Source organism: Hetaerina americana, unplaced genomic scaffold (genome assembly GCF_022747635.1).
Source record: "Hetaerina americana unplaced genomic scaffold, ioHetAmer1.1.p SCAF_33, whole genome shotgun sequence".
Taxonomy (NCBI): Eukaryota; Metazoa; Arthropoda; class Insecta; order Odonata; family Calopterygidae; genus Hetaerina; species Hetaerina americana.
In genome coordinates this window covers 1,511,776-1,536,132 of record NW_027286908.1, presented here as the reverse complement: position 1 = coordinate 1,536,132, position 24,357 = coordinate 1,511,776, and the positions used below count along the sequence as shown (strand labels likewise).

General features: G+C 39.3%; 1 protein-coding gene across 3 annotated transcripts in view; it reads right to left on the bottom strand.

Moving 5' to 3' along the window:
* Positions 1-23,125, bottom strand: part of LOC139691357 (serum response factor-like) — a 66,086-nt gene extending 42,961 nt beyond the window's left edge. The window contains exons 1-2 of one of the 3 annotated variants that reach the window (XM_071589142.1): positions 23,037-23,125; positions 17,123-17,449 (exon numbers count right to left, since the gene is read on the bottom strand). In XM_071589142.1, the coding sequence (XP_071445243.1) occupies positions 17,123-17,449; positions 23,037-23,072 (363 nt within the window). In that variant the 5' untranslated portion in view covers positions 23,073-23,125. Of the gene's footprint in view, positions 1-17,122; positions 17,450-19,542; positions 20,286-23,036 lie in introns of those variants that run through there. The other 2 variants (XM_071589139.1, XM_071589140.1) reach the window with 2 other exon arrangements.
* Between the last annotated feature and the right edge of the window lie 1,232 nt (positions 23,126-24,357).

Below are 24,357 nucleotides of genomic sequence, written 5' to 3'. Positions count from 1 at the left end.
CATTGGTGAGTAGAGGACATTAGAAGAAGAGGAAAATGTTGGAGAGGTTTTGATAAGCACTGCGGTAGGTAATAAGACAAGAATGCTGGGTAAGAAGGACAGAGAGAGAAAAATAATAAACATTTCAGAAATTGTGAAGCAGAAAACCCGAAGGAGAAAAATATTTAAGGTAAAGTTTTAAATTAACTCTCATTAAGAGACCACCAATGTCGCCTTGCACTTGGTATGATGTCGTATTCGCACTTTTTTGGACAAGTAATTTTTGATTTTAGGGGTTTTGCAGAGATTTGAGCGCTTCGAAAGTAACCGATAGGGGAACAATGAACTGAATGATGAATCCACTAGAAGCATCAATGGCAATTACAATTTTAAGAATGGATCGAGAAGAAAATGTTACCCTGATATTAGGGTATACACAACAATACTTATGCACACTGACTCAGTTTCTCTCATTGCGCGAACGAGAAGCAATACAGCCAACGATGGCACCCTCCCCGTCAGCCAACCGACCTCTGGCAGTCTAACCGTCGAGATCATGGACAAATAGCTATCACTCCCTGAAACCCTTTTCACAACCACAGAAATCAGTTCAGCGCTTTGATCAAAAATGTGTTTAATTTTGGCTATGGTAGACGCTTTCAAAGGATAACGAATCGTGATTTCACGGGGAATTCATTTAAACTAAAATTTTAGAGACTCGAAATGTATAGCGTTTGATATTAAATAACTATAATCTAGTGAAGAGAATAGGAAAAAATGAATTTGTATTCGCTCATTGTTTAAAATATAACTCACCAAAACGGTGATCAGGAAAAAAATTCCTGCCGGATCTAACGAGCTTTTCCAGGGACACCTGGGCTGCGTTCAGCGGGCAAATTCGCTCTCTCACGCAGAGTGAGAATTTGCCTCAGGACGCGCGCAGATTGAATGGAGTACCCACTTGTACAAGTGTTCAATCATTATCAAGTACTGCAACATTCACTTTTAAAAGCATACTATTAAAATAGATATCATCATCTCTTTTATTGCATATTATCATCCATTTTAATGCACTTTATCATTTATGTATTGGTAAAATATTACAATCATCATTTAATAAATTCCATACTCAGAATTTTTCATTGCACTGTGTCCCCACGTACACTATGATTCACTTAATCCACAACAAATGTTAAAGAATTTCATAAAAACCAACCTCACCTGGCGAAAGCTCTAATTCAGTTGTGCGCCCTAAAAATACGCACTAGTAGACAGAGCTCATTTCAATGCTTCAAACAATTTTAATCAGGTTTCGTCCTTCAGTCTAGGAGCTACAATGAACAAAAGCAGCCACGACGAATCCTCGTGTCAGCATTAAATGAATGACCAAAAATCGAAATCAACCATAAATGTTCTCATATCAAATGCACTCCGTCAACTCTTGATTCATCAATGCCTCCCCGTCCCCTGCGTTTCATTCCTTTCCCAGGGGGTCGACACATTATGAACGAGAGTGAGTGAGCAGCCGGAAGGCCTGGCCCATCACTGAGCAAGATATGGCGTATTCCCATTGGTCACCTGTGAATTAAAATACATTACTCTGGGGATTCTAACTTGAAGGCGTGAGTTCGAAAACTGTAAGCGACGAAACATAGGATAACACCATTATCGTGAAAAACTGAATTGTATTCAGGAGTATTTATGGTAAGTTTCAAAATGTTTAGCATGTAAATAGAACTAGATGTCATTCCCGGACCACTGCGAGATTTGGGAGTGAGGGAACGACACGTCCATCAGTAAGCAGGAATGACTCGTGCGGACAGCCATGCAACATCCATTTAGGTCGCTTTGATGCAACCTGTTACCTCAATATGAGTATCATATCAGGCATACCACGATCACAATTTGTTAACCAACGCGGTTGCTTGAGAAAGGGTCCATTTGGAGGCCAGTTCCAACCCACACGATTGTGAGCGGACAGGTTACCCGCCAAAGACAAGCCCTCCAAAATTAAAATCATGTAAAAGAGAGAAGAAATGTTAACACACTCACCTCAGCCACTCTCCTGAAAAACAAAAAGAGGCAAGAACACTGATATAACACATTCACAGGTGGAGGCAACGATATTGTACAACCGTATTTCTTTATATTCTTGAAAAATTACTCAACAATAGGGATAGATGTTGAGTCCACAGTAAATATTATCGTGTCGTCATGCAACCCACTACCACTTAGGCAACAGCAAAATGGCGTACCATAACTTCTACATAAAAGATGCTTCGGTTTGTGTTCGCATTCGAGGGAATCACATATGTGGCTACCAGGCACTGAATATTGGTCCGAGGGCAAAGGGGTCGAGATGCATTTTGGCATAGCTTTCCCCTCCGTGTCATGGACTAGTGCTCGTACTTGGATTAATCCTAACCACAGTAAATACATGGATCGAGTGGAACGTATCTAAAAATATTCCAGAAGCTCGGTGACGGCCTATAATTCATTTAATAATTTCAGGCCAGTGCTGTCCAGATCAGTTGTCCGCAAATAAATGTAAGCCATCATCCACGTGTTTGAAGCAGGGAAGCAACGCCTGAACTGCTCAAACCAGATTACCCCGCGCCGACAGCAAAGACAAGATCAGGTGATAAAACGAATAGCACCGATGTTCGAAAATGCCAGTGCCGCTCACGACTAACAAGCACGAAACACGAAGGACCCTGATGATAGACATATATCCGTCGGGGAGCACAAACGCACGGAGAGAAAGATCGAACCCGTGTCCCCGGGCGGAAAACCCCGAGGCGGCGGCAGCTTCGCCAATCCGTACCCTCCCCCCTCACTTCCCTTCCGGGGCGCCCCGGAAGACGGGGAAAGACGCCGCCGCCGCCGACACGGGACTCGTGCCCCGGCGGGCGGGTGGAGGGGGGGAGGTCCATGCGCGGCCAAAGATGGGGCCGCCAACCCCCCCGTCTGCCATCATCATTTACATAATTGCCTCGAAAAGCCTCCTCTTCGCTCGTGGGGGAATCTCCCCCACTCCCTCTCTACGCCACTCCCCCGCCCATCTGTGTCTCTCGGGCCGCGCCACGGGCACCAGGGGGTCGCGGCGGCGTCCCCGCGTGCGTGGATCGTGAGTTTTCGCGGCGAAGGTAACCGGGGGAGGTTGGCGAGGGACGAGCGCGGCCCCCATCGGCCCCTGCGACCCCTTGAGGGTGCATGGGGCTCCTCCCACCGCCCGCGCCCCCTCCTCCGCGGGTTCGTCGACTCCCGAGGAGAGTAGAACGGTAACCGACCAACCCCCTCGGGCGGCGGCGGTCACCCGTAGGGATTCACTCTGCCCCCTCCCCCCCTTCCTCCACACCCCGAATCGCCGCGCACCCTTCCCGAGATTCCCTGAGACCTGCGCACCTGTGCAATCGTGTCCGCGCGGTGGTTCGGACGGGGATTAAACCTGAGAAACGATGTTTACACATGTTTCCGCAAACCTTCATTAACACGCTCCCTTTTCCCTCAATCGACTATCGCCAAGGAACCCAAAGCTGCGTGGTCAAAAGTAGCAACCAGAGCGATGCAACGATTCCAGCTTTCACCACGGGTCACCCCTGGCGGGCCGGCGTCCATTCGGCGCCGATACATCTTTGAGCTGAAAAATGGGAAAGTATGGAGGGCGGCTGCACGTGTGCGCCGGCGACTCCTCTATCGGCCACGCCACCTCCGCCACCCGCCTTAACCCCCCACCCCCGCCGCCCTCATGTTCAACCTCTAGGGCAGCGGGGCCCACCGCTCCTGACCGCGCGTGTTAGCCCTCTCGTCCCGCGGGGACCTCACGAGTGACGAGATGGATGGTGGCAGCGGATGGCGGATTTAATGGCACGGGGGTGGGCGAAGCAACGCGGTTCGACTCCCTTGCGGTCAACGCTGATTAGCACGAGTCCTAATTGATGCAGTTGCGAATCGGGGCAACATTATTTTCAAAAACGGTACACAGATATGATTGGCTCGACTGAGTATAATCCGACTTCGGCACGGTTATGGGCTCCTCTTAAGTGCGGATCGTCGTGGCGGATTCAACACGGGCTTCTTCGAGTCTGACAAAAGAGACTGAACGAAGCAACCTACGATTTCTCATGCTGTTCGGCAAAGCAGGCACAAAAATATGTTAAAGTTGTACAACAAGAAGTCCTAATCATTAACAAAATATGGAACTTAAAAAATGCAATCCCCAAGTAAACAATATACATTATTGGTGATTACTAATACTGTGCTTATCAATTGCTCTGGAAATAATAACATGATTTTCAAAAAAACCCAACTTTCCATATCATATCTCTCTCTCTCTTCCATCTAAATATATTACAAGACAATGGAAAATCAAAAGTAATGGGGGGTGGGAAATGTCTCAGTACTAGGAGTCCCATAAGTTTTTCCAACAAATGTAAGAATGCAGATGATTTCTACAAGATTTCCAAAGCTGAGAGACAATTAAAGACAATAATCTCAAGACCAAGGAATAAAACACAACAGAACTTAAAGAAAACTAAACAAAAAAGGATTTCAACAGAAGATATGAAGATCAATGCAACAATTTCAGAGTGTAAAGAAGATATGAATATTTTATCAATACCAAAAATGAAGTAGCACAACATATTTCCTTTCAACAATAATTATTAAAAAACATAAATGATTGAATTCATGTAAGGATTTTACAAAAATTATGCCTGGCCTAACAACACAAAAAACTTCTAAAATTTCTTTTCATTTTCAATTTAGAAAACACCTTAAATATACAAATATCTATTTTGTAACCCTTTCATAAACCTCTAAATTTGCCATTACATCCAGAGCTTGGATAACAACGGGGGACTACTTCGATGTAATTTAATGTTGCCATCACTTAGATTTTTTAAAATTGACTTTGGCAAGTCAATTAAGTGAGTCATAGAGTTAAGACAAGTCATAGAGTGACCTAAAATACCATGAGTGAAAAGTCAAATCCAACAAAGACTAGAAAATTAACATATATTTTTCTCCATAGGAACAACTGGATCACATGAAAAGAAGGGAGGTGTCTTCAGCATCAACTGACAAGTGGGCACTTGTTGGGGAGGGTGAACAAGACAATGGCAATCGGAGGTGATTCAGTCACACTCTGAAGTGCTAACTACCCAGGGTTCACTATGGGCACAGGTAAATGAAATGCAATTTGTTTTTTTGAAGTGCAATATCTAAAAATCAGTTCAAAAAAGCCTTGCAACTGTAATAACAGAACTTTTCTTCGCCAATTAAGACATACATTAAAAGCATTTAGAACAATTTGACATACCGATTCACAGTGAGCAAATGTTGAAAACTACGTATTTTATTGTCACAAAATAAACTTAAAACTTTAACTCAATAAAAAATTATTTTTGTGATAAAGTTCACTACTTTGACTACACCACTAACAAGAGGAAAAACAAAGAAAACTGCTCAATTAACCATGCTGAATCAACGAAAAACTCCACCTCTCTGTGACCACAGTACAATCCTAATTAAGGGCTGCAGATTCAGTCTTAAGGTAGGCAAGTGACTTCGGGTGGTATACACTCATTTTCCATAAGATACATGCAAATTTAATCTCCAGCTAGAGAGGAATAAACCACAATTGTAGTCTTCATTGAGATCATTGTTTCTGTCTATTAGGAAATATAAAATGTACACCTCTTGTTACCTCATTCATTTTTATCAAAAATATTACTACCTTAGGCTTTAGGAGCTTGATTTAAATTTACAAAATTATGTCATTGTAAATTATCTCATTGGTTGGGTTTAGAAGACATCTACTTAGCAACAGACTATTAGTAGGATCATACTATTCTATCAGTACTGAAGTAGCAAAAGCAAATCTACCACAAGTCAGCTAAACTGCTGTTATTTTCAGATGCTAATATAAGAGCTATATATTTTTATTGAAGTAGCCAAAGTACAATGGTGCTTATGCTAATATGGTTTCATGCCCAAATGATAATCATTTGACTGGCACAGACAAAACCCTGACCTTCCCAGTCTCTTCCAGTTTTCAACTATCCTGTCTATGCCCTGATGAAGAAAAAATTTCAAAAAGGCAAGTTTGATAACAGCTTTCTTTGATACGACATGAACATATCCACTTAAACAAACTTCAAACCTAAAAAGACCTCAAACAAAAGTAGATCCTAGGTTTATCCATGCATTTTCCATAAAATTGTATTGAACACTAGATGATAAAAATATGATGCCACTCATTCTATTCTTTGTGAAAAAAATACTAGCAGAATAATCCTCAGTTGCTTAACCAAAGACAATATTAGAGATGTGACTTCATGCTCTTGTACTACTCCACACAAATTTTAATTCTCAATGCATGTGTCTCTTAGGTGATCCTCATGGGAGGACTTTAAACCAGCATATGGATTACTCCAGTGCAAACACTAAAAGACAAACTACACTCTAATTTCTGGAAGTAGTGATCCTTGCATAAGAAAATGCTAATTAGATTATATTAGGCCCTAGAGACAATTCCCAAGGAAAAGAGAAGAAAATTAATTACTACTCTATCACAAAATATATGCTCATCAATTCCAGGTTTTGTGATCAACAACAATGCAGAGCTCAACTGCTCAGCTGGGAGATTTTCAGCACGGGGGAAGAATGAACAGAATAAATTCTCCTCTTATGCTTCCGAAGCAAAATAGGTGAGTAAATGGGATGCGGAGATCGAAACATACCTAACTGGAACAGCAACATCCAACCCAGTGAATCACTTCCACATTTAAAGTTTTTGCTAACTACTTAAGTAAGGCAACTATAGAAAACCCATGATTGATAATGATAACCTTGTTATATACACCCTAAGTGGATATAACATGATCATTATTTATTCCCAAATAAGAGAGTCATTTTCTACATTCGCTTTATTATTAATTATAATTCTTTGGCTGGACAAAAAATCATTCTACTTGTGAAAGTATATTTCTGTGATTCTGGTCAGTTGCAGATAACCACATTCTTGCAAGGTAACTAACTACCTGTGTAAATAAGAACATGAACCTTAAATACTCCCAATTGATTAAAATTATTTTTTTAAACCAGTGAGCATTCCCACAGTTTATGTTTTCATTCCAGTCAGGTTCAAAAACATTTACAGTTGACTTCAATTTCCACATTTGTGGTCCCTAACTAAGATGGTGTTTTTCCTTTGAAGAGTTTTTTAAGTGCCATTCAAAGAAAAATGTGGACTTGCTCGTATTCAGAGCAAAAATTATAGGCCAAATGAAGGATGTATTGAAGAATGACAAATGATCTGTAAAGTATGAAAAGTGTCCTTAATACTCTCCTTCAAATTAAGCCCAGGCAAAGGTATGGAAAGGCATACGAGAGTGCCCCCCCCCCCCCTCAGTGGCTTAGTGAAGGGCAACCAGTGCCATCGGGTATGCGCTTAATCACTTCAACATAAGAGAAAAAAACGCCAATGAATAGGAGCCTCAAGCCTCCATAGACAATGAAAATCTGTTAACCAAACAAAATATTGAGCTCCCTGCATACAGCTCACATTTAAATAATAGACTCAATAGACTTTTTGCATTCTCAGTATTTCCTCACACACAAGATGGCCACGTGCACTCTTATTTTATTGACTACACTGAATGAACGCTCACACCTGGTGATGTGATTCATAAGGAAATTAAAAATCGTTTTTGAAAAATCACCACAACAAAAAAATGAGTTAACTTAATGACTAAAATCAGCAAGAATCCCATTTAAAGTGCAATTCCATTAAAAAAATTCAAGTTAAAAGTCTTCACACTCTTGGATCATTAACACTTCCTTTATATTAATATCCATTGGCTTAAGAAAAAGTGATATTAACTCTTAAGGGTAATATATGAAAATATTGTAATGTAATAATAATAATGATGTTAAAACAATAAAATGACTTATTTCTTATCTCATGCCCCTTTCCCTTGTATAAGATGCAGTTAAGTACAACTTATCCATTGGAAGATGAACAATGGAAGAGAATAAAGAACATGGCAGGCCTAATGACAAACATATGTATGTTAGCAACGCTTGAACCACTGGGAATCAATTATGGGAAATAATACTAGATTTTGAGATGCAATGCACTTAATGATGGACAATGACCTTAATAGCAACAGCTCATGGTCATGTTTTTTCAAATGTGAATATTGTCACTGTTGAAACAAGAATGAAAATGCTCTAGAGGGCTGATTGCCTCACATTTCTTAATTACTGCTCACAGCATTCTATGCTATAACTTGATTCATCCAATAAATAATTAATTACACCCTAAAATGAAAACCTGCCATCTGACAATAAAGATAACTGCATGAAATGGCATAACTTAAGTTATTTCATCTCCATAAATATCTTAACCTTGTCCATTACAACACTCATTATGAATTCAAAGAGTCCATTGAGCATATTCATGACCAACCATCAATACAACTGAATTGAAAATTCACCAAGAGCTTTTTACTCGGCACAAAATCACAGTAAGCTACCACTCATTGACCTGAGAGGATTAAGTTGTGTCTGACACAAGAGCAGTGGTACAAGTGCAGTCTCCTTCAGCTCAGGACAAAAGGTACTGTACTATTTCTGTCTTCTGGATCTATTCCATCTCAATTAATTTTAAATCATAGCAGCAGTATAAGATGGTAGGATGTCACCACAAACACCAGACAACAATTGGTATAAATTCTCAAGGCCATAATTTTGGTATCTCAAAAGATGATGGCCAAGGGGCATTTATATCAACCATGGTCAAGGTAGATCTAGAGTGGGACTAAAAAACTTCTCAACTCCTAAGCTACAAATAAAACAACAGTAAATAACAATAAATCCCTCATTTCAATAAAGTCTCTGTGTGGAAGGTCCCGAGAGACTGCCCTGCCGAATACATCTCGTCTCTTTGTCTCTCTCTACTAAACTCACCCAATTCCACAAAAACCTAGTCCCTTCCCTTAACATTCCTAGCACTTCTCCATTTGTTTCTGTTCATTCCTTTCTCTTCTCTTACCACATCTCAAAACTATGTTCCTACTATTCTGCTTATTGTCATCCACACACTTCCTAAATAAGTTTTCCCCGTGATGTTATTTCTACCCTTCAACCTCAAATTTCAAAGTTTTAATATTTGTACATCTAATCAGACATTATTCCAACTGCTCACCTAAACAACCCCAACAATTAGGCCTGAATTCCATTTATGACTTATCAGCATATTTCAGTATTGATAATTAAGAGCTTCACAGTTCAGCATAGATTTAGAAAATAACATCTTTTTAAACAACATTTAATCCCAAGAGTATCCTTTTTGAATATTATCATTGTAAGCCAAATGAATGTCTATCAAGTTTAATTCATTCATATATCAAAATGTTTCCAATTAACCCCTGGAATAACTTTCCTCACAACATTAAAGGGAACTGGAGGTACTCACATATACCAAGAGATATAATACAAATGATGAGAGGAGAAGAAAATATCAACACCTAAAAGTTCCAATTGATTCTCTAGCAAAGGCGTGCTGGCATTAAAACCATTGTAGAAATCATTAAAACATTCTGTGAACAAGGCCAATTACTGTGCTTATTGTTTCTAATCCAAAAATTGCATTTTAATATAAGTAAAACATGTGAATGTACTAAAATCAACAACTGGGAGTACAGAGGTAGCACTTGCAAACAGGGAGGAAAAATTATAATATTCTGAATGAGAGCTACTATGGAAAAATGTTTTGAACGAATTTTCCTAGAAAACATTTTGTGTCATTTGAATTTTCTTCATACTGCACATCAACAGCCTTGAGCCAAGGAAGAGATTGTCTGTTGGTATAATAAAATGTAGACTGACACAACTTCTCTTTGGTCACTGGCTAGGACCAGCCATAAAATAGTACTATTTAAGATGGCAAATGAAATGCTAATGGTGGTACCAAGCGAGCTTAAATGCTCAGAGATATGGATGACATTAAGCACCACCAAAAAAATTCAAGACATTCTATCCAAGGTCCTCAAAAAGCTCAAAACTTTTGGCCTGTAATCACCAAATGCACATTATACAGGTTGGTACAGAAATGTACAAACCAATCAAAAACCCACATCAGTTTATGCCATTAAAATAGTTAATAATGAGTGTGATTTCCTTATAACCAAAATCTCCAAATCAATTGGAAGATGCATATCCAGGAAATGAAATTTAAACTGCTACCGAATTTATATAAGACCCCAGCGATGACTTCAAAATTGGATAGGTATTGGACTTGGTCAATATAATGAAGATATTCAAAGTCAAGTGCAGTGGCATGTAACTCAGGTTTGCATAGAGACTACTCACAATCTATTTGATTCAAATAAAGGAAATCCCTATGCATGGAAGAAAGGCCAAGAAATCCCCCTTAACTGACTTGGGGAGTCCATGATGTGATCACACAAAAAAGTTTAACTACAGATCTCTTTTGCTTTCATACACTCAAACATCTCAAGTAAATTTACACCACTAAAAAGGACAATTTAAACTGTACCTATAAAAATAAAACATTTTTACATGCAATAAGACATATCTCTCTAATTATGGAAAATTGAACCCTCCCATAACTGGCTCAAGCATTGTATTACACATCATCTGAATGACAATGTTAGAAAATAAACAAAATCTGATGGAATTTGTCTTAAATAAAATAAATGAAATAACAGTTGGCAGCAAATATACAACAGATGATAAGTGTGCGAGTACACTGAAGAGAAAGTAACCACGCTATAATACTTGACCCTCTGTTGATGAAGAATTTTCTTTCAGCCCTGACCCACCCTATTCCTTCAATACAACTAACTACTGTAGGAAATGTAAATGCAACCATCAAACTGCAAGCCAAGTGGTAAGCTATGGTAGAGGGGCTGATATTCTGCTCAAGGCCAAGGGCTGCACTGGGGTGGGGGGGGGAGTCCAAGCCAGAGGGAGGGGCATGGTGGGATGAGAGGGGGGCCAACAACCTTTCCAATTTGGTCAAGGGAGGGGGGGGAGATAGCCGGCAGTCGCTCTGTCTCTCCCGGCCCCCTTGCCATTCTGGGACATACTACGCAGGGCCGTGCATGGAGAGACAACGTCCTAAAAGGACTTCCCTGAGTGCCTTAATTGGGGAAGGTCAGGATGGCCACTTGTGCAGAGGGGCTTTCCATCCAAGGGATGGGGCTTTCCCTTGGAGGTTTCCAAAGATGATGGAGAGAAGAGAGATTTTACTGAAAGCGGCTGTACAAATGTTTTATCCCCCGTCATTTCACTCAGGGAATGTTGGATATTTTATAATCAAAATATACTAAAAAGCTATGCCATTTTTTTTAATACCAGCAAGAATGGTGACAAGTAGACAATTGAATAATTATGAGCTAGCAACAGGAGCACAAGGGTAATTTTACGATGTTATTAATCCCTTATTAAATTTGAAATATTTTACACCTTATCAAACTTTAGGTGTTTAAGGAATTACTTTTCCCACTTTAAACTTGAACTAATTAACAAAATAAAAACTTCTTGCCTGCAATTCTTTAATTTATTCCAGAGCTCTAACTTTGAAATGACTATGCAAGCAAAACAAGGACATTCATTGGGAAAAGATCTGCACCACAAAATTAGAAAGACTCCCGTGAGTAGCATGCAAATCATAATGAGTGTGCATAAAATTGATCCACGATTATTAATTTTAAATTAAAATATTTTTTAAATAAAAACTTTTTAATGTGCCTTTTCATTTTTCTTAATCATCAGCAGACAAGATACTTTGAAAAACCTTTGTAAGACATTAAAACTAAAAAGTTGAGTTGAGAAAAATAGCTTTACAGAAAAATTATTGTTTATTCATAAAATTTTTGCCTTATTTTCAAAACAATTAAGCTTCAGAAACGCTAATTCCATTCTTTAATGCGTGAATCCTCAATTCATGGTTCTTCAATGCTACTATTATCACAACAATAATATTATCTTGGAATTACTTATTAAGTAAGTAGAAGTAGTACTCTCAGTAGTCCAAGGAATGTCCTCTCGTTATAAGTAAAATACTAGTGGATAAGTGTTTGAGGGCCTAATACTTCAAAAAGCAAAATATGTCTCTTAAGAAACCTATATTTTGAAAAATCGAGAATTTTCAGGTAGAGGGACTTTTGTATTCAGAATTGTACAAAAATCTATAGCTCAGGAAAGAGAAGCAAAAGAAAGTAAGATATGAACAACTGATGAATAGCCATCCAAAATAGTTGAAGAATCTTTCTAATATGCACTTTATAATTACTTAAGTCTCCTTCAATATGCACAGGGAGACTGTCATTTAAGGTTCTCCAAATATTATTCATTTTTCAATAAAAGAAATGAAGAGTCAAAAATTCCCTAAGTCCAACCATTCGACAAGGTGTAATATGAATCAATTTACAGTCCACACCCAACAACCCCACCGACCAGATTTCCCTCAGGGCAGAATCCAAAGTGACGACAACACACGAACTGGAATTAAAATGGGATGTGGGGATGGAGGAGGGTGGACAAGTGCTGCTGTTCGCAAAGAGTGAACCATTTACAAAGTGACCTTAAAAGGGAAAACTGGCTTCCATTTGGAGTCGCTCTTGCAAGGGTGGACACCTGGCTCACTCCAAAGGTGAGGCCCTCGATGGCAGCATCCTCGATAGGCCCCACCACGAGAAAGAGAAAAGCCCTCCAGGGGCAGAGAAGTGGAAAGATGCCAGTTGACATTAATTCTACACGGATGGGTCAAAAAAGCTCAAGATATCTAAGAAAAATGGCACCAAAACTAACAATCTAATATTGTAACAAGGTCTTTCATCCCCTCTCACAGAATCGGACCCAATCATCTCTATGGGGTGTGCGGCTAAGGATTTTCATTTGGCAAAAAAAAGCAACTCAATTTCCTCATTTTTCACAGTCAGTTTTCCATGTACTTGAGATGCCATTCTCAAAAACTTCTTATGAACCCTTAAAACTTAATCTTCACTCACACTTCTATCTATACCGACATAGAGCAAAAACAGACTTTTTGGAATATTTTTTCTCCTGCACTCCCAGCTTACCCTTTAAATTCAAACAAAAATGAAACCAGCAAATATAATAATTCAATTTTTTTCTACTGCGATTGGGCTAAAATAATCGTTGGTCCTCATTCATAGATATATATAAAAAGGAAGGTGAGAAGTCACATTTGTGGGACTCTGGATGCAAGGCACCAGAAACGGGTAGAAAAGAAAATGTTTGGTGATTCAGTAAAATTCATCACAACTTTATGTTTTCAAAACAACAAAAACCTAACAAGAATGTGAAGATGTGTTACACAGCTTTTTTCAATATGTTAATGTCTCTCTCCCTATAGTAAACAAACATTCACACTCATGCAATTGCATTAATGCTAGTACTCTTCATACACTACACATTAAAACATTAAAAAAAATTAAAGTCATAAATTATTTGACTCAAAAATCACATCAACAACAATTTTTTTTTTTAACTCACAAACTTGTGTGACAACCAAATTACACAAAAACATTCAAAAACCAACCAATAAATCAAACACTACTACTCTTCTACTCCTGCAACATCTAGACTGTTTGGAGCAAACATGCAGGGAAAGCATATCTGACAATCCTACTGTAATTAGCAACCTCTATTAGACAAACTCACCGTGCAATTATTTTAAATACAAATCAAATCCATTGAGACAAACAATTGGGTTTTATAAAAGCAATACTTGTACGCCATGAGCAAGAATGCTGCTCTAACCACAGCAGTTCCTCTATTTCAAATCTCTATGACATGCTAGGCGCATCCATGGTGGGATGGCTCAACATGTATGAGTACTCGAGGCAGTGCTCAGATGAGCCGCTTAAACAGAGGCACACACACACACGCCCGGCCAATACACTGACCCTGCCTGGGTGCGCCCTTGAGATCGGAATGTACACCTGCAAACAGATTCCTCCTCTCTATCTCAAAAAAAAAACAGCCCATTCCCAAATCACCAAATGCACCCACAAGAGGGAGGTGGTCCCTCACAAAAAGACAAAGTGAGGACAATCTATCCACTGTAACCAACAGCTTAATCAAGACAAGGCCAGGACGACAAGAAACTAAAATTTGTCATGATGGCTCAATTTCATCAATCCTTCAAACAAAACGACTCAGATTTTACTCTGCCGGCATCCCTTAACGGTAGAGCATAAATTCATTGCCACCATTGGATCTAAAATAGAGGTTATGAAATGGAAAATGCCAAAACTGTACGGAGCTCACAAGCCACTTTTTTTGGCTGCAGTTAAAAAGTTACTAATTCACCATTTATGTGAAATTTTCAAGTCCAGTAGTATATTATATTAGATCATAAATTATTCAGAATATATGTCTTTTCCAATATCAATTTAGATACAGGTTCCTTTTGACTTATATCATCAGTCATTTCCGCAAATGGTAATGGAAATTACTGTCAGAAAAATATAATAGATGAGATGCACAACTAGACACGGCTCTGGCAGAAATATATGCATGAACTTAATCTTTAGAATTCAAATCAAGCGTTCTGTAAATTGTTATATTTCAACAAAATGTTAAGAAATGGTGTAAATTAAAAACACCACTAGCTTAAAATGTAAAATCCTTCAACATCTAGAGCAAATTTCAGGTACATGGCAGATTAAAATCAAGTAATGACCACATAATTACATTATGGGTAGACAGAAAAATCGTCTCCTCTCCTCCCCGTGCAGAGAACATGAATCCAGCCAAAACAATGAAATTTCCACAAGGGGCATTGTCTTGTGCCTGTGGGAGGGTCTGCAAAGCAATGCTGTCCAACCACTCACCAAATTGAGATAAGAGAGACTTACAGACAGACACATGAAACAAACTACTATTCTTATAGTCAAACTGAATGAAATTCGTTTGTTCCCTAAGCTTATTTTAAAACACACCAAAACACCAACAAAAAATCTTTTACACTCAATTGAAAGGTACTGATGTCTCTGAAACCTTGTTGCATAAGGTGAAACTTAAAGCATGTAAAACTTCAATCAACAACATAAAAATGAGCCAGTATGTGTGCCATCACTGAATCATCAATGTCCTCCCTGGCCATTAGACATGGTTAGTTATCCACATCTATGCAATAAACATGCCTCTGAAGCAATAATCAATATGATAGAGTAATTCAATTACTTACGTAAACCACCTTCAAAGATTCCCAAAAACACAAAACTTGTCTCACACCACTCGGATGATCTTGTGCATTTTCTCAATGGGAGAACTAATAAAAGACAAAGGGCCGATGATGACCCAAATGTAGGGCACACACAACTGGGATGAAAGGAGCTAATGAATGACATGGAAGAGGTAAACAAAAGTTAGGAAGAGGTATCAACAGATTTTGAGAAATTCGTTGGATACCGGTGACTAGCCACCTTAGTGCATGAAAAATACTTCCTGGAAACCCTGTAAAATAAATCAAACATGGAGGACTCCCCTCAGCCTCACAGTATTTACCCAAATGTAAAGCAAACAGCGGAGTGCTAATTATAGTGCAATCACATGGTAAGAAGAATTAAGATCTTACTGGGGCATACTCCAGCTAGCAACCAAAGTAAATATTAAGCAATTGGCTATTAATGCCTCTGCCAAGTAATCAAACAACAAAAGAACTTCGACAAAAAAATAAATTTGCTTTTTTAAGTTCATAACAATATGCATTACTCAAAATTACTGAATTTTAAAAAATTACAAAAATTACTCAAAATTAGTTATGGTTCATTCCAGTTAAAGTAGATACTTTCACATCAAAAACAGGTTTATGAATTTTGGCTTCATAAGAACTAAAATAGAATACCTTGGTATTTTATCCACCAAGAATTAAGTATCTAGAGCTTCAAAAACGTATTTCATTACGATCCCAATTAAAACAATGTTATCTGCCAATTTTAAATAAGTTTCTGAAACCACAGCGTTATAAGGTAACTCAAATAGTTATTATTACATTAGCTCGCAGAGCTGTATAACTGTGAAAGGCATCATTCATAAATGATATTATTCTGCTTTCAGTCATTTTAAACATCCTTAATTATTTCACATTGCTCAGCTATCCTCTTGACTGCATATTTTATTCAGGCAATCATTGCAGTAGCTAAAGGCTTGTGTTCAACTTGTGGCCCCATCGTCAACTAGAGATTTGTTCATCAACTGATGGCCGGACAAAATTACACAAACATAAAATATTCTTCAACAGGAATACCGTTTTAATCTGATAAAAAACAAAACTGCAATGACATTTCATAACCCTCAGCTATTAACCATTTCAGTCACAATGCAAAAACTTGCGGGTGAATGATCAATCATAATGATGTAGTAAAGATTTAATCATACTACCTTTGTTTGCTGTAACTTAATGGATAGCCAAACCCTATCCTCTCAAACTCTCCCATAGACAAATGATGCATTTTTGGATGATGCCAAACACTTCTTACCATATGATGCTAGAGAAATTTTAACCACGATAAAATTTAGTGCAGCAATGAAAATGAATCAACCTCTGTAGAATCAAAAGACCCGAGGTGGTTTAATGTGATGCATTTGAGTTACATTTGGGGAAACACCATTCCTGATGGCAATACCTGAGGGGTGCCTACTACCTCTGTGAGGACTGGGCAGGCACGTGATGGTACGAAGAGGCCGAGGGGGGCTGTGCCGAGGGGTGGCCCTGAGGTGGGGAGGAGAGGGGCAGGGGGGAGGAGGCGCAGTGGGGTGAGGGCACAGGAGGGTACATGGATGAGGAGGGAGTGGGGCTGGGGCATGCCATGCCATGCTGCTGCAGGTGCAGCGAGGGGGATGTGGGCGAGGGGGGAGGGGGATAAGATGACGACGATGTCTGGTGCGGGGAAGGGTGGTGGTGGTGGTGCGGGTGGGAGTGGGGGGGTGTGTGGTGGTGATAGTGGTGCAGGTGTGGGGGCAGCACGCCTTGAGGCTGCTGTTGGGGCTGCGGTTGCAAGTGCACGTGGTGCTGTTGGTGCACGTGGTGCTGTTGGTGCACATGGTGCTGTTGGTGCACCTGGTGTTGGTGGTGTACCATCTGTTGTTGTTGTTGTTGCTGTTGTTGTTGTTGTGCCGCGGCAGCCGCGGCGTACACCATCTGCCTTACTTTCTGCTCCTCCTCGGCGATGTTGTACGTCAGCTCAGTCTCCTCGAAGCCCGTGGCGGACATCCGCTGGTCGGGATGGTGCGCGGCGGAGGGCGGGGGGTCTGGGGAGTTGAGGCACGTCTGGATGAGCGCCTTGCCGGCCTCCGAGGTGATCATCGGCTGCAGCTTCCTCGTGGCGAATGTGTACACGTGACCAGTCTCACTGGCCACCAACAGCATCACCTGGGTGCCCGTCAGGGTCGACAGCTCATACGCCTGAATCATTGAACGAGACACACAATCCTTCTTTACACAATGAACACTACTTGGAGCATCCATAGACTCCAACTGAAACAAAATCATTAAGATCTTGCAGGAACCATGACTCCCTGCAAAATGAAGTCAAATCCTACAACAAGGCCCCAAAAATGTAGCATTCGTACGGCTTGGCTTGATATTTTTAGCACTCAACTAATAGGTCCGTAATAGATTGCGGTCCTCATAAGATTGTTACAATTAAAACATCATAAGCGCTAATCTCATTAGGGCTCCCCATATGGGATTTCAATGACCAACACTTCGGGAGAGGGCCTTTTTAACGTTTGAATTCCCCGAGAGTTTATGACAATACTGAACAATGACACAACTAAGTGAATTCACAATAAAGGCACATGAAAATATAATTTGTTTGCAACACAAATATCATTGAATCTATTCAGAGAAATTAAAAAGATTCATTGAAGTGCATGTGAAAAGATGTAAGTGGACTTGTGGTTTTTCCATACATTTTCATCATTATTTTTATACATAACAGCAATGATTTAATTCAGTGAATACCCATACATAATGAAATTGATTAACTTATGTGTTTTCAGAAACATATGTGAAGCTGTTTTTATTTAAACTGATAGAAATCCACTTATGTTAAGATCAATGATAAATGAAGAGGTAGTAACAGTAGTTATTAATTACTGACATCTATACTTTAATAATTCAAAGAAACAGGAAAACATCGCCACATGGTTCAGGCACACACGGTTATAAAAATGGGGAAGTCAAAGTAAACCTATGACATCGATCTACAACGCCTTTCTAATAATACCAACAATGACAAAAGTATTTACTTTTTTAACACGGCATACCTTCCCCTTTCATTTCTTTAACCAGGGATAGCTAAAAATAAGCCTGAAATTTAATTGATCTTCACCCGCAGTAATTCTAAAAAAGTATGGGTTCCCGGGAAAAGAAGCCATTGAGACATGAAAATGAGGCAACTAGTACAGTTTTCTTCGAGAAAGCTTCCATTACAAAATATTGGATAGGAATACATTCACGGAGTGTAGCTAACATATCCATAATTTCAGTTCTTAACCACATATTTAAATGAATATTGGCCATCCTTGTGACGACTTTCGTTGCTTGTAATCAATCTCCTTTGAACCCCATTTCGTTTTACAGGTTACCATTGTTTCTTTAATGTACGCGGCAAACAAAATTCTCAGATTGTTCATTATATAAACATACGGAATTCTATTTAACTTGACAGTCCTTTGCTGCAATCGGAATACTTACTCACCAGCTCTCATTATTTGGGTGAATATACTAAAAAAAGGATTTCAGCACGGCCTATTGTGACTCTCCAGCAGACACAAATACACGTTCAAACACACAGACGACATACACACGTGTTTAGGCACTAAATTTGAGAAATCCCACCATAGGTGACAAAACAGAACTGAAAATAAAAATAAATATTTTGAAGTTGCCTTGCGTGACGTCGCAATAACCGCATATGTCGGTACACTCGGAATACAAGCTGTGAGCCATCATATACACGCTTCCCTTATTTCTTTGAAATCAAACAACTCCATTTCTGAGCACAGAGCAATAGGTAACTATTTCATTACAATCAATAAGTATTATTTCTGGTGAAGAGACTAATAAATCAAGCAAATGGTGTACGAACCATGGCGTGGCACGTGCTTCCTGTATTTAGCCTTTTGAATAACTCAAGACATTCATACAACAACCACATACATAAACTGAAAAGGAAACAAACCAATTCAATCCTTAATATAGTTATTCTGCTGGTGGCAGAAATCATGTGCTGGACTTGGCAAACAGAAGGGAGTTCATAAACGACATCATTCTCAGCGCCGTAAACGGGTCATTTTGCTAACACCTAAATATAGCATTGTTTTCCAAAGGCCACAATGCGATCTAAATTAATGCGACAAATGCTGCGTGTTGAAATAACCAAGAATCGCATCCACTTCAAGACAAATTAACGGCTTAAATAACAATAATTCTCAGGCGATTGAAAATTACCACAGTCATATAAACAAACGGGCGACCAATAATAAACTAACCTTTTTCATTATTCCTGTCTTTCTTTTAGAAAATGTAGTGTATCTTCTGAGTTTGTTATCGATGTATTCCATTTTAATCTTGACACGGCCCTTAGTCTTTTTACCATTAGGTGGAGGTGTTTTTTTCTGGTGGGACTGCGAAAATGCATCGTCCGCAATATCAGGAGCACCGACACAATCACCAACAAGGCCCATCCCACTTTGTTGAGCTGACACAACATTTTGATCAAACTCAGCATCTGAGGACGTTCTTTTAAGACTTCGTTGCACTCCACCTTGACCACTGCAAGACACAGGTGCAGGTATTCCTGATCTAGTAACCCCAGTAACACCTAAAGATGTTGAAGGTCTACTATTTCCACTATTACCATGGCCATACATTTCCGGCGAAGTTTCACTTCCACTTAACAACGACATATTGTAACTCATTTTTAAAATAGAATTTATACCCCCACAGAGAGGGGCATAATCGCAATCAACAAACTAATAATCCGCTTTTACTCATCTCCGCCTGGTAAATCCAGGAAGAACGTTTATTTCGTATAGCCTCCGATCACTACCACCACCTCCTTGCACGATCGTCACTTCACCGCTTCCATTCGTAATTTGACCTACGTGCCTTTCATCCGAGCAAATGACACTATGAGTTATGGAGAAAAAATAGTTCCTCTTGAGCCTTCTAATTTAATTAAACTAATAAGGTTATATGTCGATCAAAATAAACGTATTGTATTAGTTATTGTTTGATAAAGTTAAATTATACGAAAAATAAACACATTCGCCAGTAACACGGGCACTAGATTTTAGGCGTAGTGATATTTGTCGTGAGGTGAGGACGTTACCACTTCCATATTTAGAAGTCGCTGTTGCCAAATTAGGTAAACTTCTCCTTATATGGTAAACAAAGATCCACCCTCCTTTGAGTGCTACTGTGGAAATTGATGTTTGACAGATACAGCTTTCATATGTTTAGTACCGCAAGTGCTTGATGATTGAAACGCACATGCGAATTAAGAGAAGTTTGATACTTGTAGGGCCAGCACTAATTTCCAATAATAGTGTAATTGTAATCCAATCGTTATTTATACCAAGGTAGCTGCCATATGATATTTTTAAGTGAGAATAAAAATAAGCCCGGTCAAACGGTAGTTCAAAGTAATATTTTTTTGTTGTTCATTTAATAGTAACGTAAACCCATGCTGCCCATTCAAAACTTAGTTAGAGCCATTACAGGAAGCAAAGTTTAAATAATCGAGTGATTATATTCGTACCAATGTAACGCTGTGTTTAAATATATTTTGGTATGTATTGGCGGGTTAGAATTTCCCGTTCCGTTACTTTCGGACGCTCATTCCGTTGGTACGCACGTCTGCGTTGGTCGGCAAGACGGATGACCCGATTTGGGCAGAAAAAGGAGTGGGGGAGGTTTGTCCATCATTTCCTTCTTTTACTTTTTTCCGGAGCGCTGTTGCAGCACTGAGAGTACACACAAAATTGGTGCTTCACCACGTGGGATGATAAAAAATTGAAAGTATTAGCTGAGGTCGGCCGGTAGAGATGACCACCGTACTTGGGGGCAATCGGGAGGCAGACACAGCAAGGCTAAGGTCAAAGACCATCGGCGAAGGTAACCCGTTCAGTGAACTTTCCTTGGCGTAATAATGAACAATACGAGGGACAACAATTGGGAATTTCTGAATTTGAAGATTGATTCTAATAAGAACGAATAATTGCCATCGTTTTGATTGACAATTGATAAGATATTATGAAGAAATCTCACATTTGATTATGCACAGCTGCAACTGTTCACCATAGGGTCAGCAGTTTTTTCTAAATGCGATGTCCGGTATGCAGTCTCTTATCTTCGGGGAAAGATAAATTTATATCCGATATCGAGTGGTTTCCGATGTACTTTTACTCCGTTCATTTCGTAAATCTAGTCAATCGTGTCAGTTACATTTCCTTGGAACAGGGTGTCAGAGGCACTCTCTTGACCCCATATGAAAAAGAGGCGGAAGGACGGTGGAACACCCGGCGGGAAACTTTTTCGGTGAGGGCTGGAAAAATAATTGTTCGCTCCTCGTGGAGGTCTCTATGAATCCTGATGAACCAAATATCCTGCACCCACACACATACATACTTACAAATACATTTTTGATTGACCCAGGAACTACAACTAAACTGCTCCTAAAATACCAAGCCCCGTTTGACACACTACAAAAAATTTGGATAACCCTGCATTGAAATACACATTTTTTTAATCAGTTCAAGCACAAATGCCGAGCAGCCAAGTTCAATGCCAGCCAGTCTTTTCTGCGCTTGGGATGAATCCCGAACTCCCTTAAGCCACCTCGCGACTGTTGAAGCTTGACTGTAGTACTGACATACCATGCCATTATTATCAACTCGGTCTGTCGGTGTCACCTAGTATACCCAACGAGGCGGAAATCCACCCATAAGAGTAGGAGAACACATTTCCTTTCCATGTAATTCACATATAGGAAACAATTATGTGTAAAAAGAGATGTGGTAGTCCAGGAGTAGAGCGTAGGCCTACACACCGGAAAACCCGGGTTAGGTTCCCGGGCCTCTGAGCACCTTCAGCGCCACCCGAGCCGTGTGATTTTTCGGGTACAAGAACTTACTGGGAAACCAGGAAAACCCTCTACCATAATGTGACAATTTCACAAGCCGTTGGCCTTAGAATTGGGTGAATTCAACCATCACCTTCAAACCTAACTTGACCGTCAGGCTGATAACCGTGTTCATGGGATATAGTTCCTATTTTCCCCAGGAAGATTTGATTCCTACAAAATCTGAGGATGCCCAGAGGCATTCCGGTATCAAACCGGGTCCCGCAGATCAGTTGCCAATTGCTCCACCAACTGGACTTCAAGGTCCCTGTTGTAATACCATTTCCGATATTTTTTCGACCATTGTATGCAATTCGTCTTTTTTAATTAGGGATAAATCTGATGTTAAGAAGACCCGACACAATTTCGGACTAGTGAAAGCACAGCTTTGCACCCCTGAGATAACTTAATTTGCTCCTCGATAGTGAAGTAAGATTCAATCCATTTAAGATCCAAGTGTTTCACTACCAATGCTCATATTAATCGAATGGTGCTTCTCTGTTATAAAATATTTATTTCACATTAGTGACCGCCGTCCTAAAGTAGTACACATTATTTGGCGAGAACAAAGACTTATAAAGCGATTGATTGCAACGGCAGATACACTACAACGCGTAATTCTAATCATTGGCCTTGTTTTAGAATATTCTATATAACTGCTTTTACAAGATTTTCAAATAGACAATGGCCCCCATCATAGCCCTAAATCTTCACCCCGGGTCTAAGGACCATATGAGCTCCGCACATTTATTTTTCAATTAGTTGGATTAAAACCGTTGTTTGATTTACACTAATGACTGCAATGTTATGAATCGGACTACTCCTGACGCAAAATTAGGGATGTACAAGTCTTTGGCTTACCCCCAATTTTTCATGCATGAGAAATATTCCAATCATGCTGAAATAAGACACCGCAAACTTTCCTCCATATACTCAACCAGCTTCCTTCCACAGTATCCTCCCGGAATATTGAAGCGAGGCATCCCTTTGGCCACGCAGTATCAAGGTCTGTAAAGTCTTTTACGGAGCTTGAGTAGCTTGTGTAGTATGCGCGTACGGCAGAGCACTCTAGCGGTCTCGTCGGACTTACTTTTGTATAGCGCGTACTTCGAAAAGTTTGAATGTTGATGGAATAGCTAACTATTTTCCTTGTATTTTGGGAAATACCATATATACGGTCATCAATTTGTTGGGGAAATAAAAATATATACATTTTGTTTAAAATATGTAAACTTTTACATGAATTTTCAAAACAAAATTAAATGATAGAAGAACTTAATTTATAGTTAAAGCAATCACAAAGAGAAGAAGTGAAGAGAATTATTCATTTAAAGTACACATAACAGCAAATAAATTGCTAGTGAATACTAAGTTCATTGCCTCATTAACGGATCACCCCTCTTACGAAATATCATATGAAAATTATCGGTTGAAAACAAATCTTGTTAATTCCGCCTACCAATACAATATCCGAATGAAAATGCGAAACAGTAGAATATAATGAAATGAATAGCACATCATTAAAATCTTGAAGGCGTATGAAATTCAAATACTGTACAGTTACATAACTCGTCGATCAAAGTACACGGTTTACCTCGACAAACCGTGCATAGGAATCAGAGAATCTTTACTAGCTTCCTTGTGACAACAACCATGTACGTGTTCTTTTCCGCTGGGCAAATCCTGGCAAACTCGATGAATTTCACTCTCAAAGATAGACGATGCTAAAATGAGGACTATCAAAACAATCGGCGTCGAAGTTCAGTAATGTAGAGAGACATTTTCAAAAGGTGACGCCTGAAGGAAGGTCATTATTAATTTAACAACATGCTGAATGGTTCAAAATTCACGTAGAAAAAATATGTTTAATGAATTCCAACGTATTCTATTATCAAATAACAGGACAGTATTTTTTGCTTAAACACGAAAATTGTTGAGCCTCCTTTTCAAATTTCTACGTCTAGAGCTTAATTAATTAATTCTTATTTAGCGCCATCGTTGTTTTGTATATTAACTTTTTACGATTGTCTTCTGTTCTCAAACCGGCATAACTACGGGGGAGCGCATTTGTTTTTAGGGAATATAAGTGAGATGTAAAGGAATTTATATATGTACATACGTACATATTTGTCCCGCGTTAAGAGAGATTTTAAACAGAGTATATATTTATTTATCGACTTAA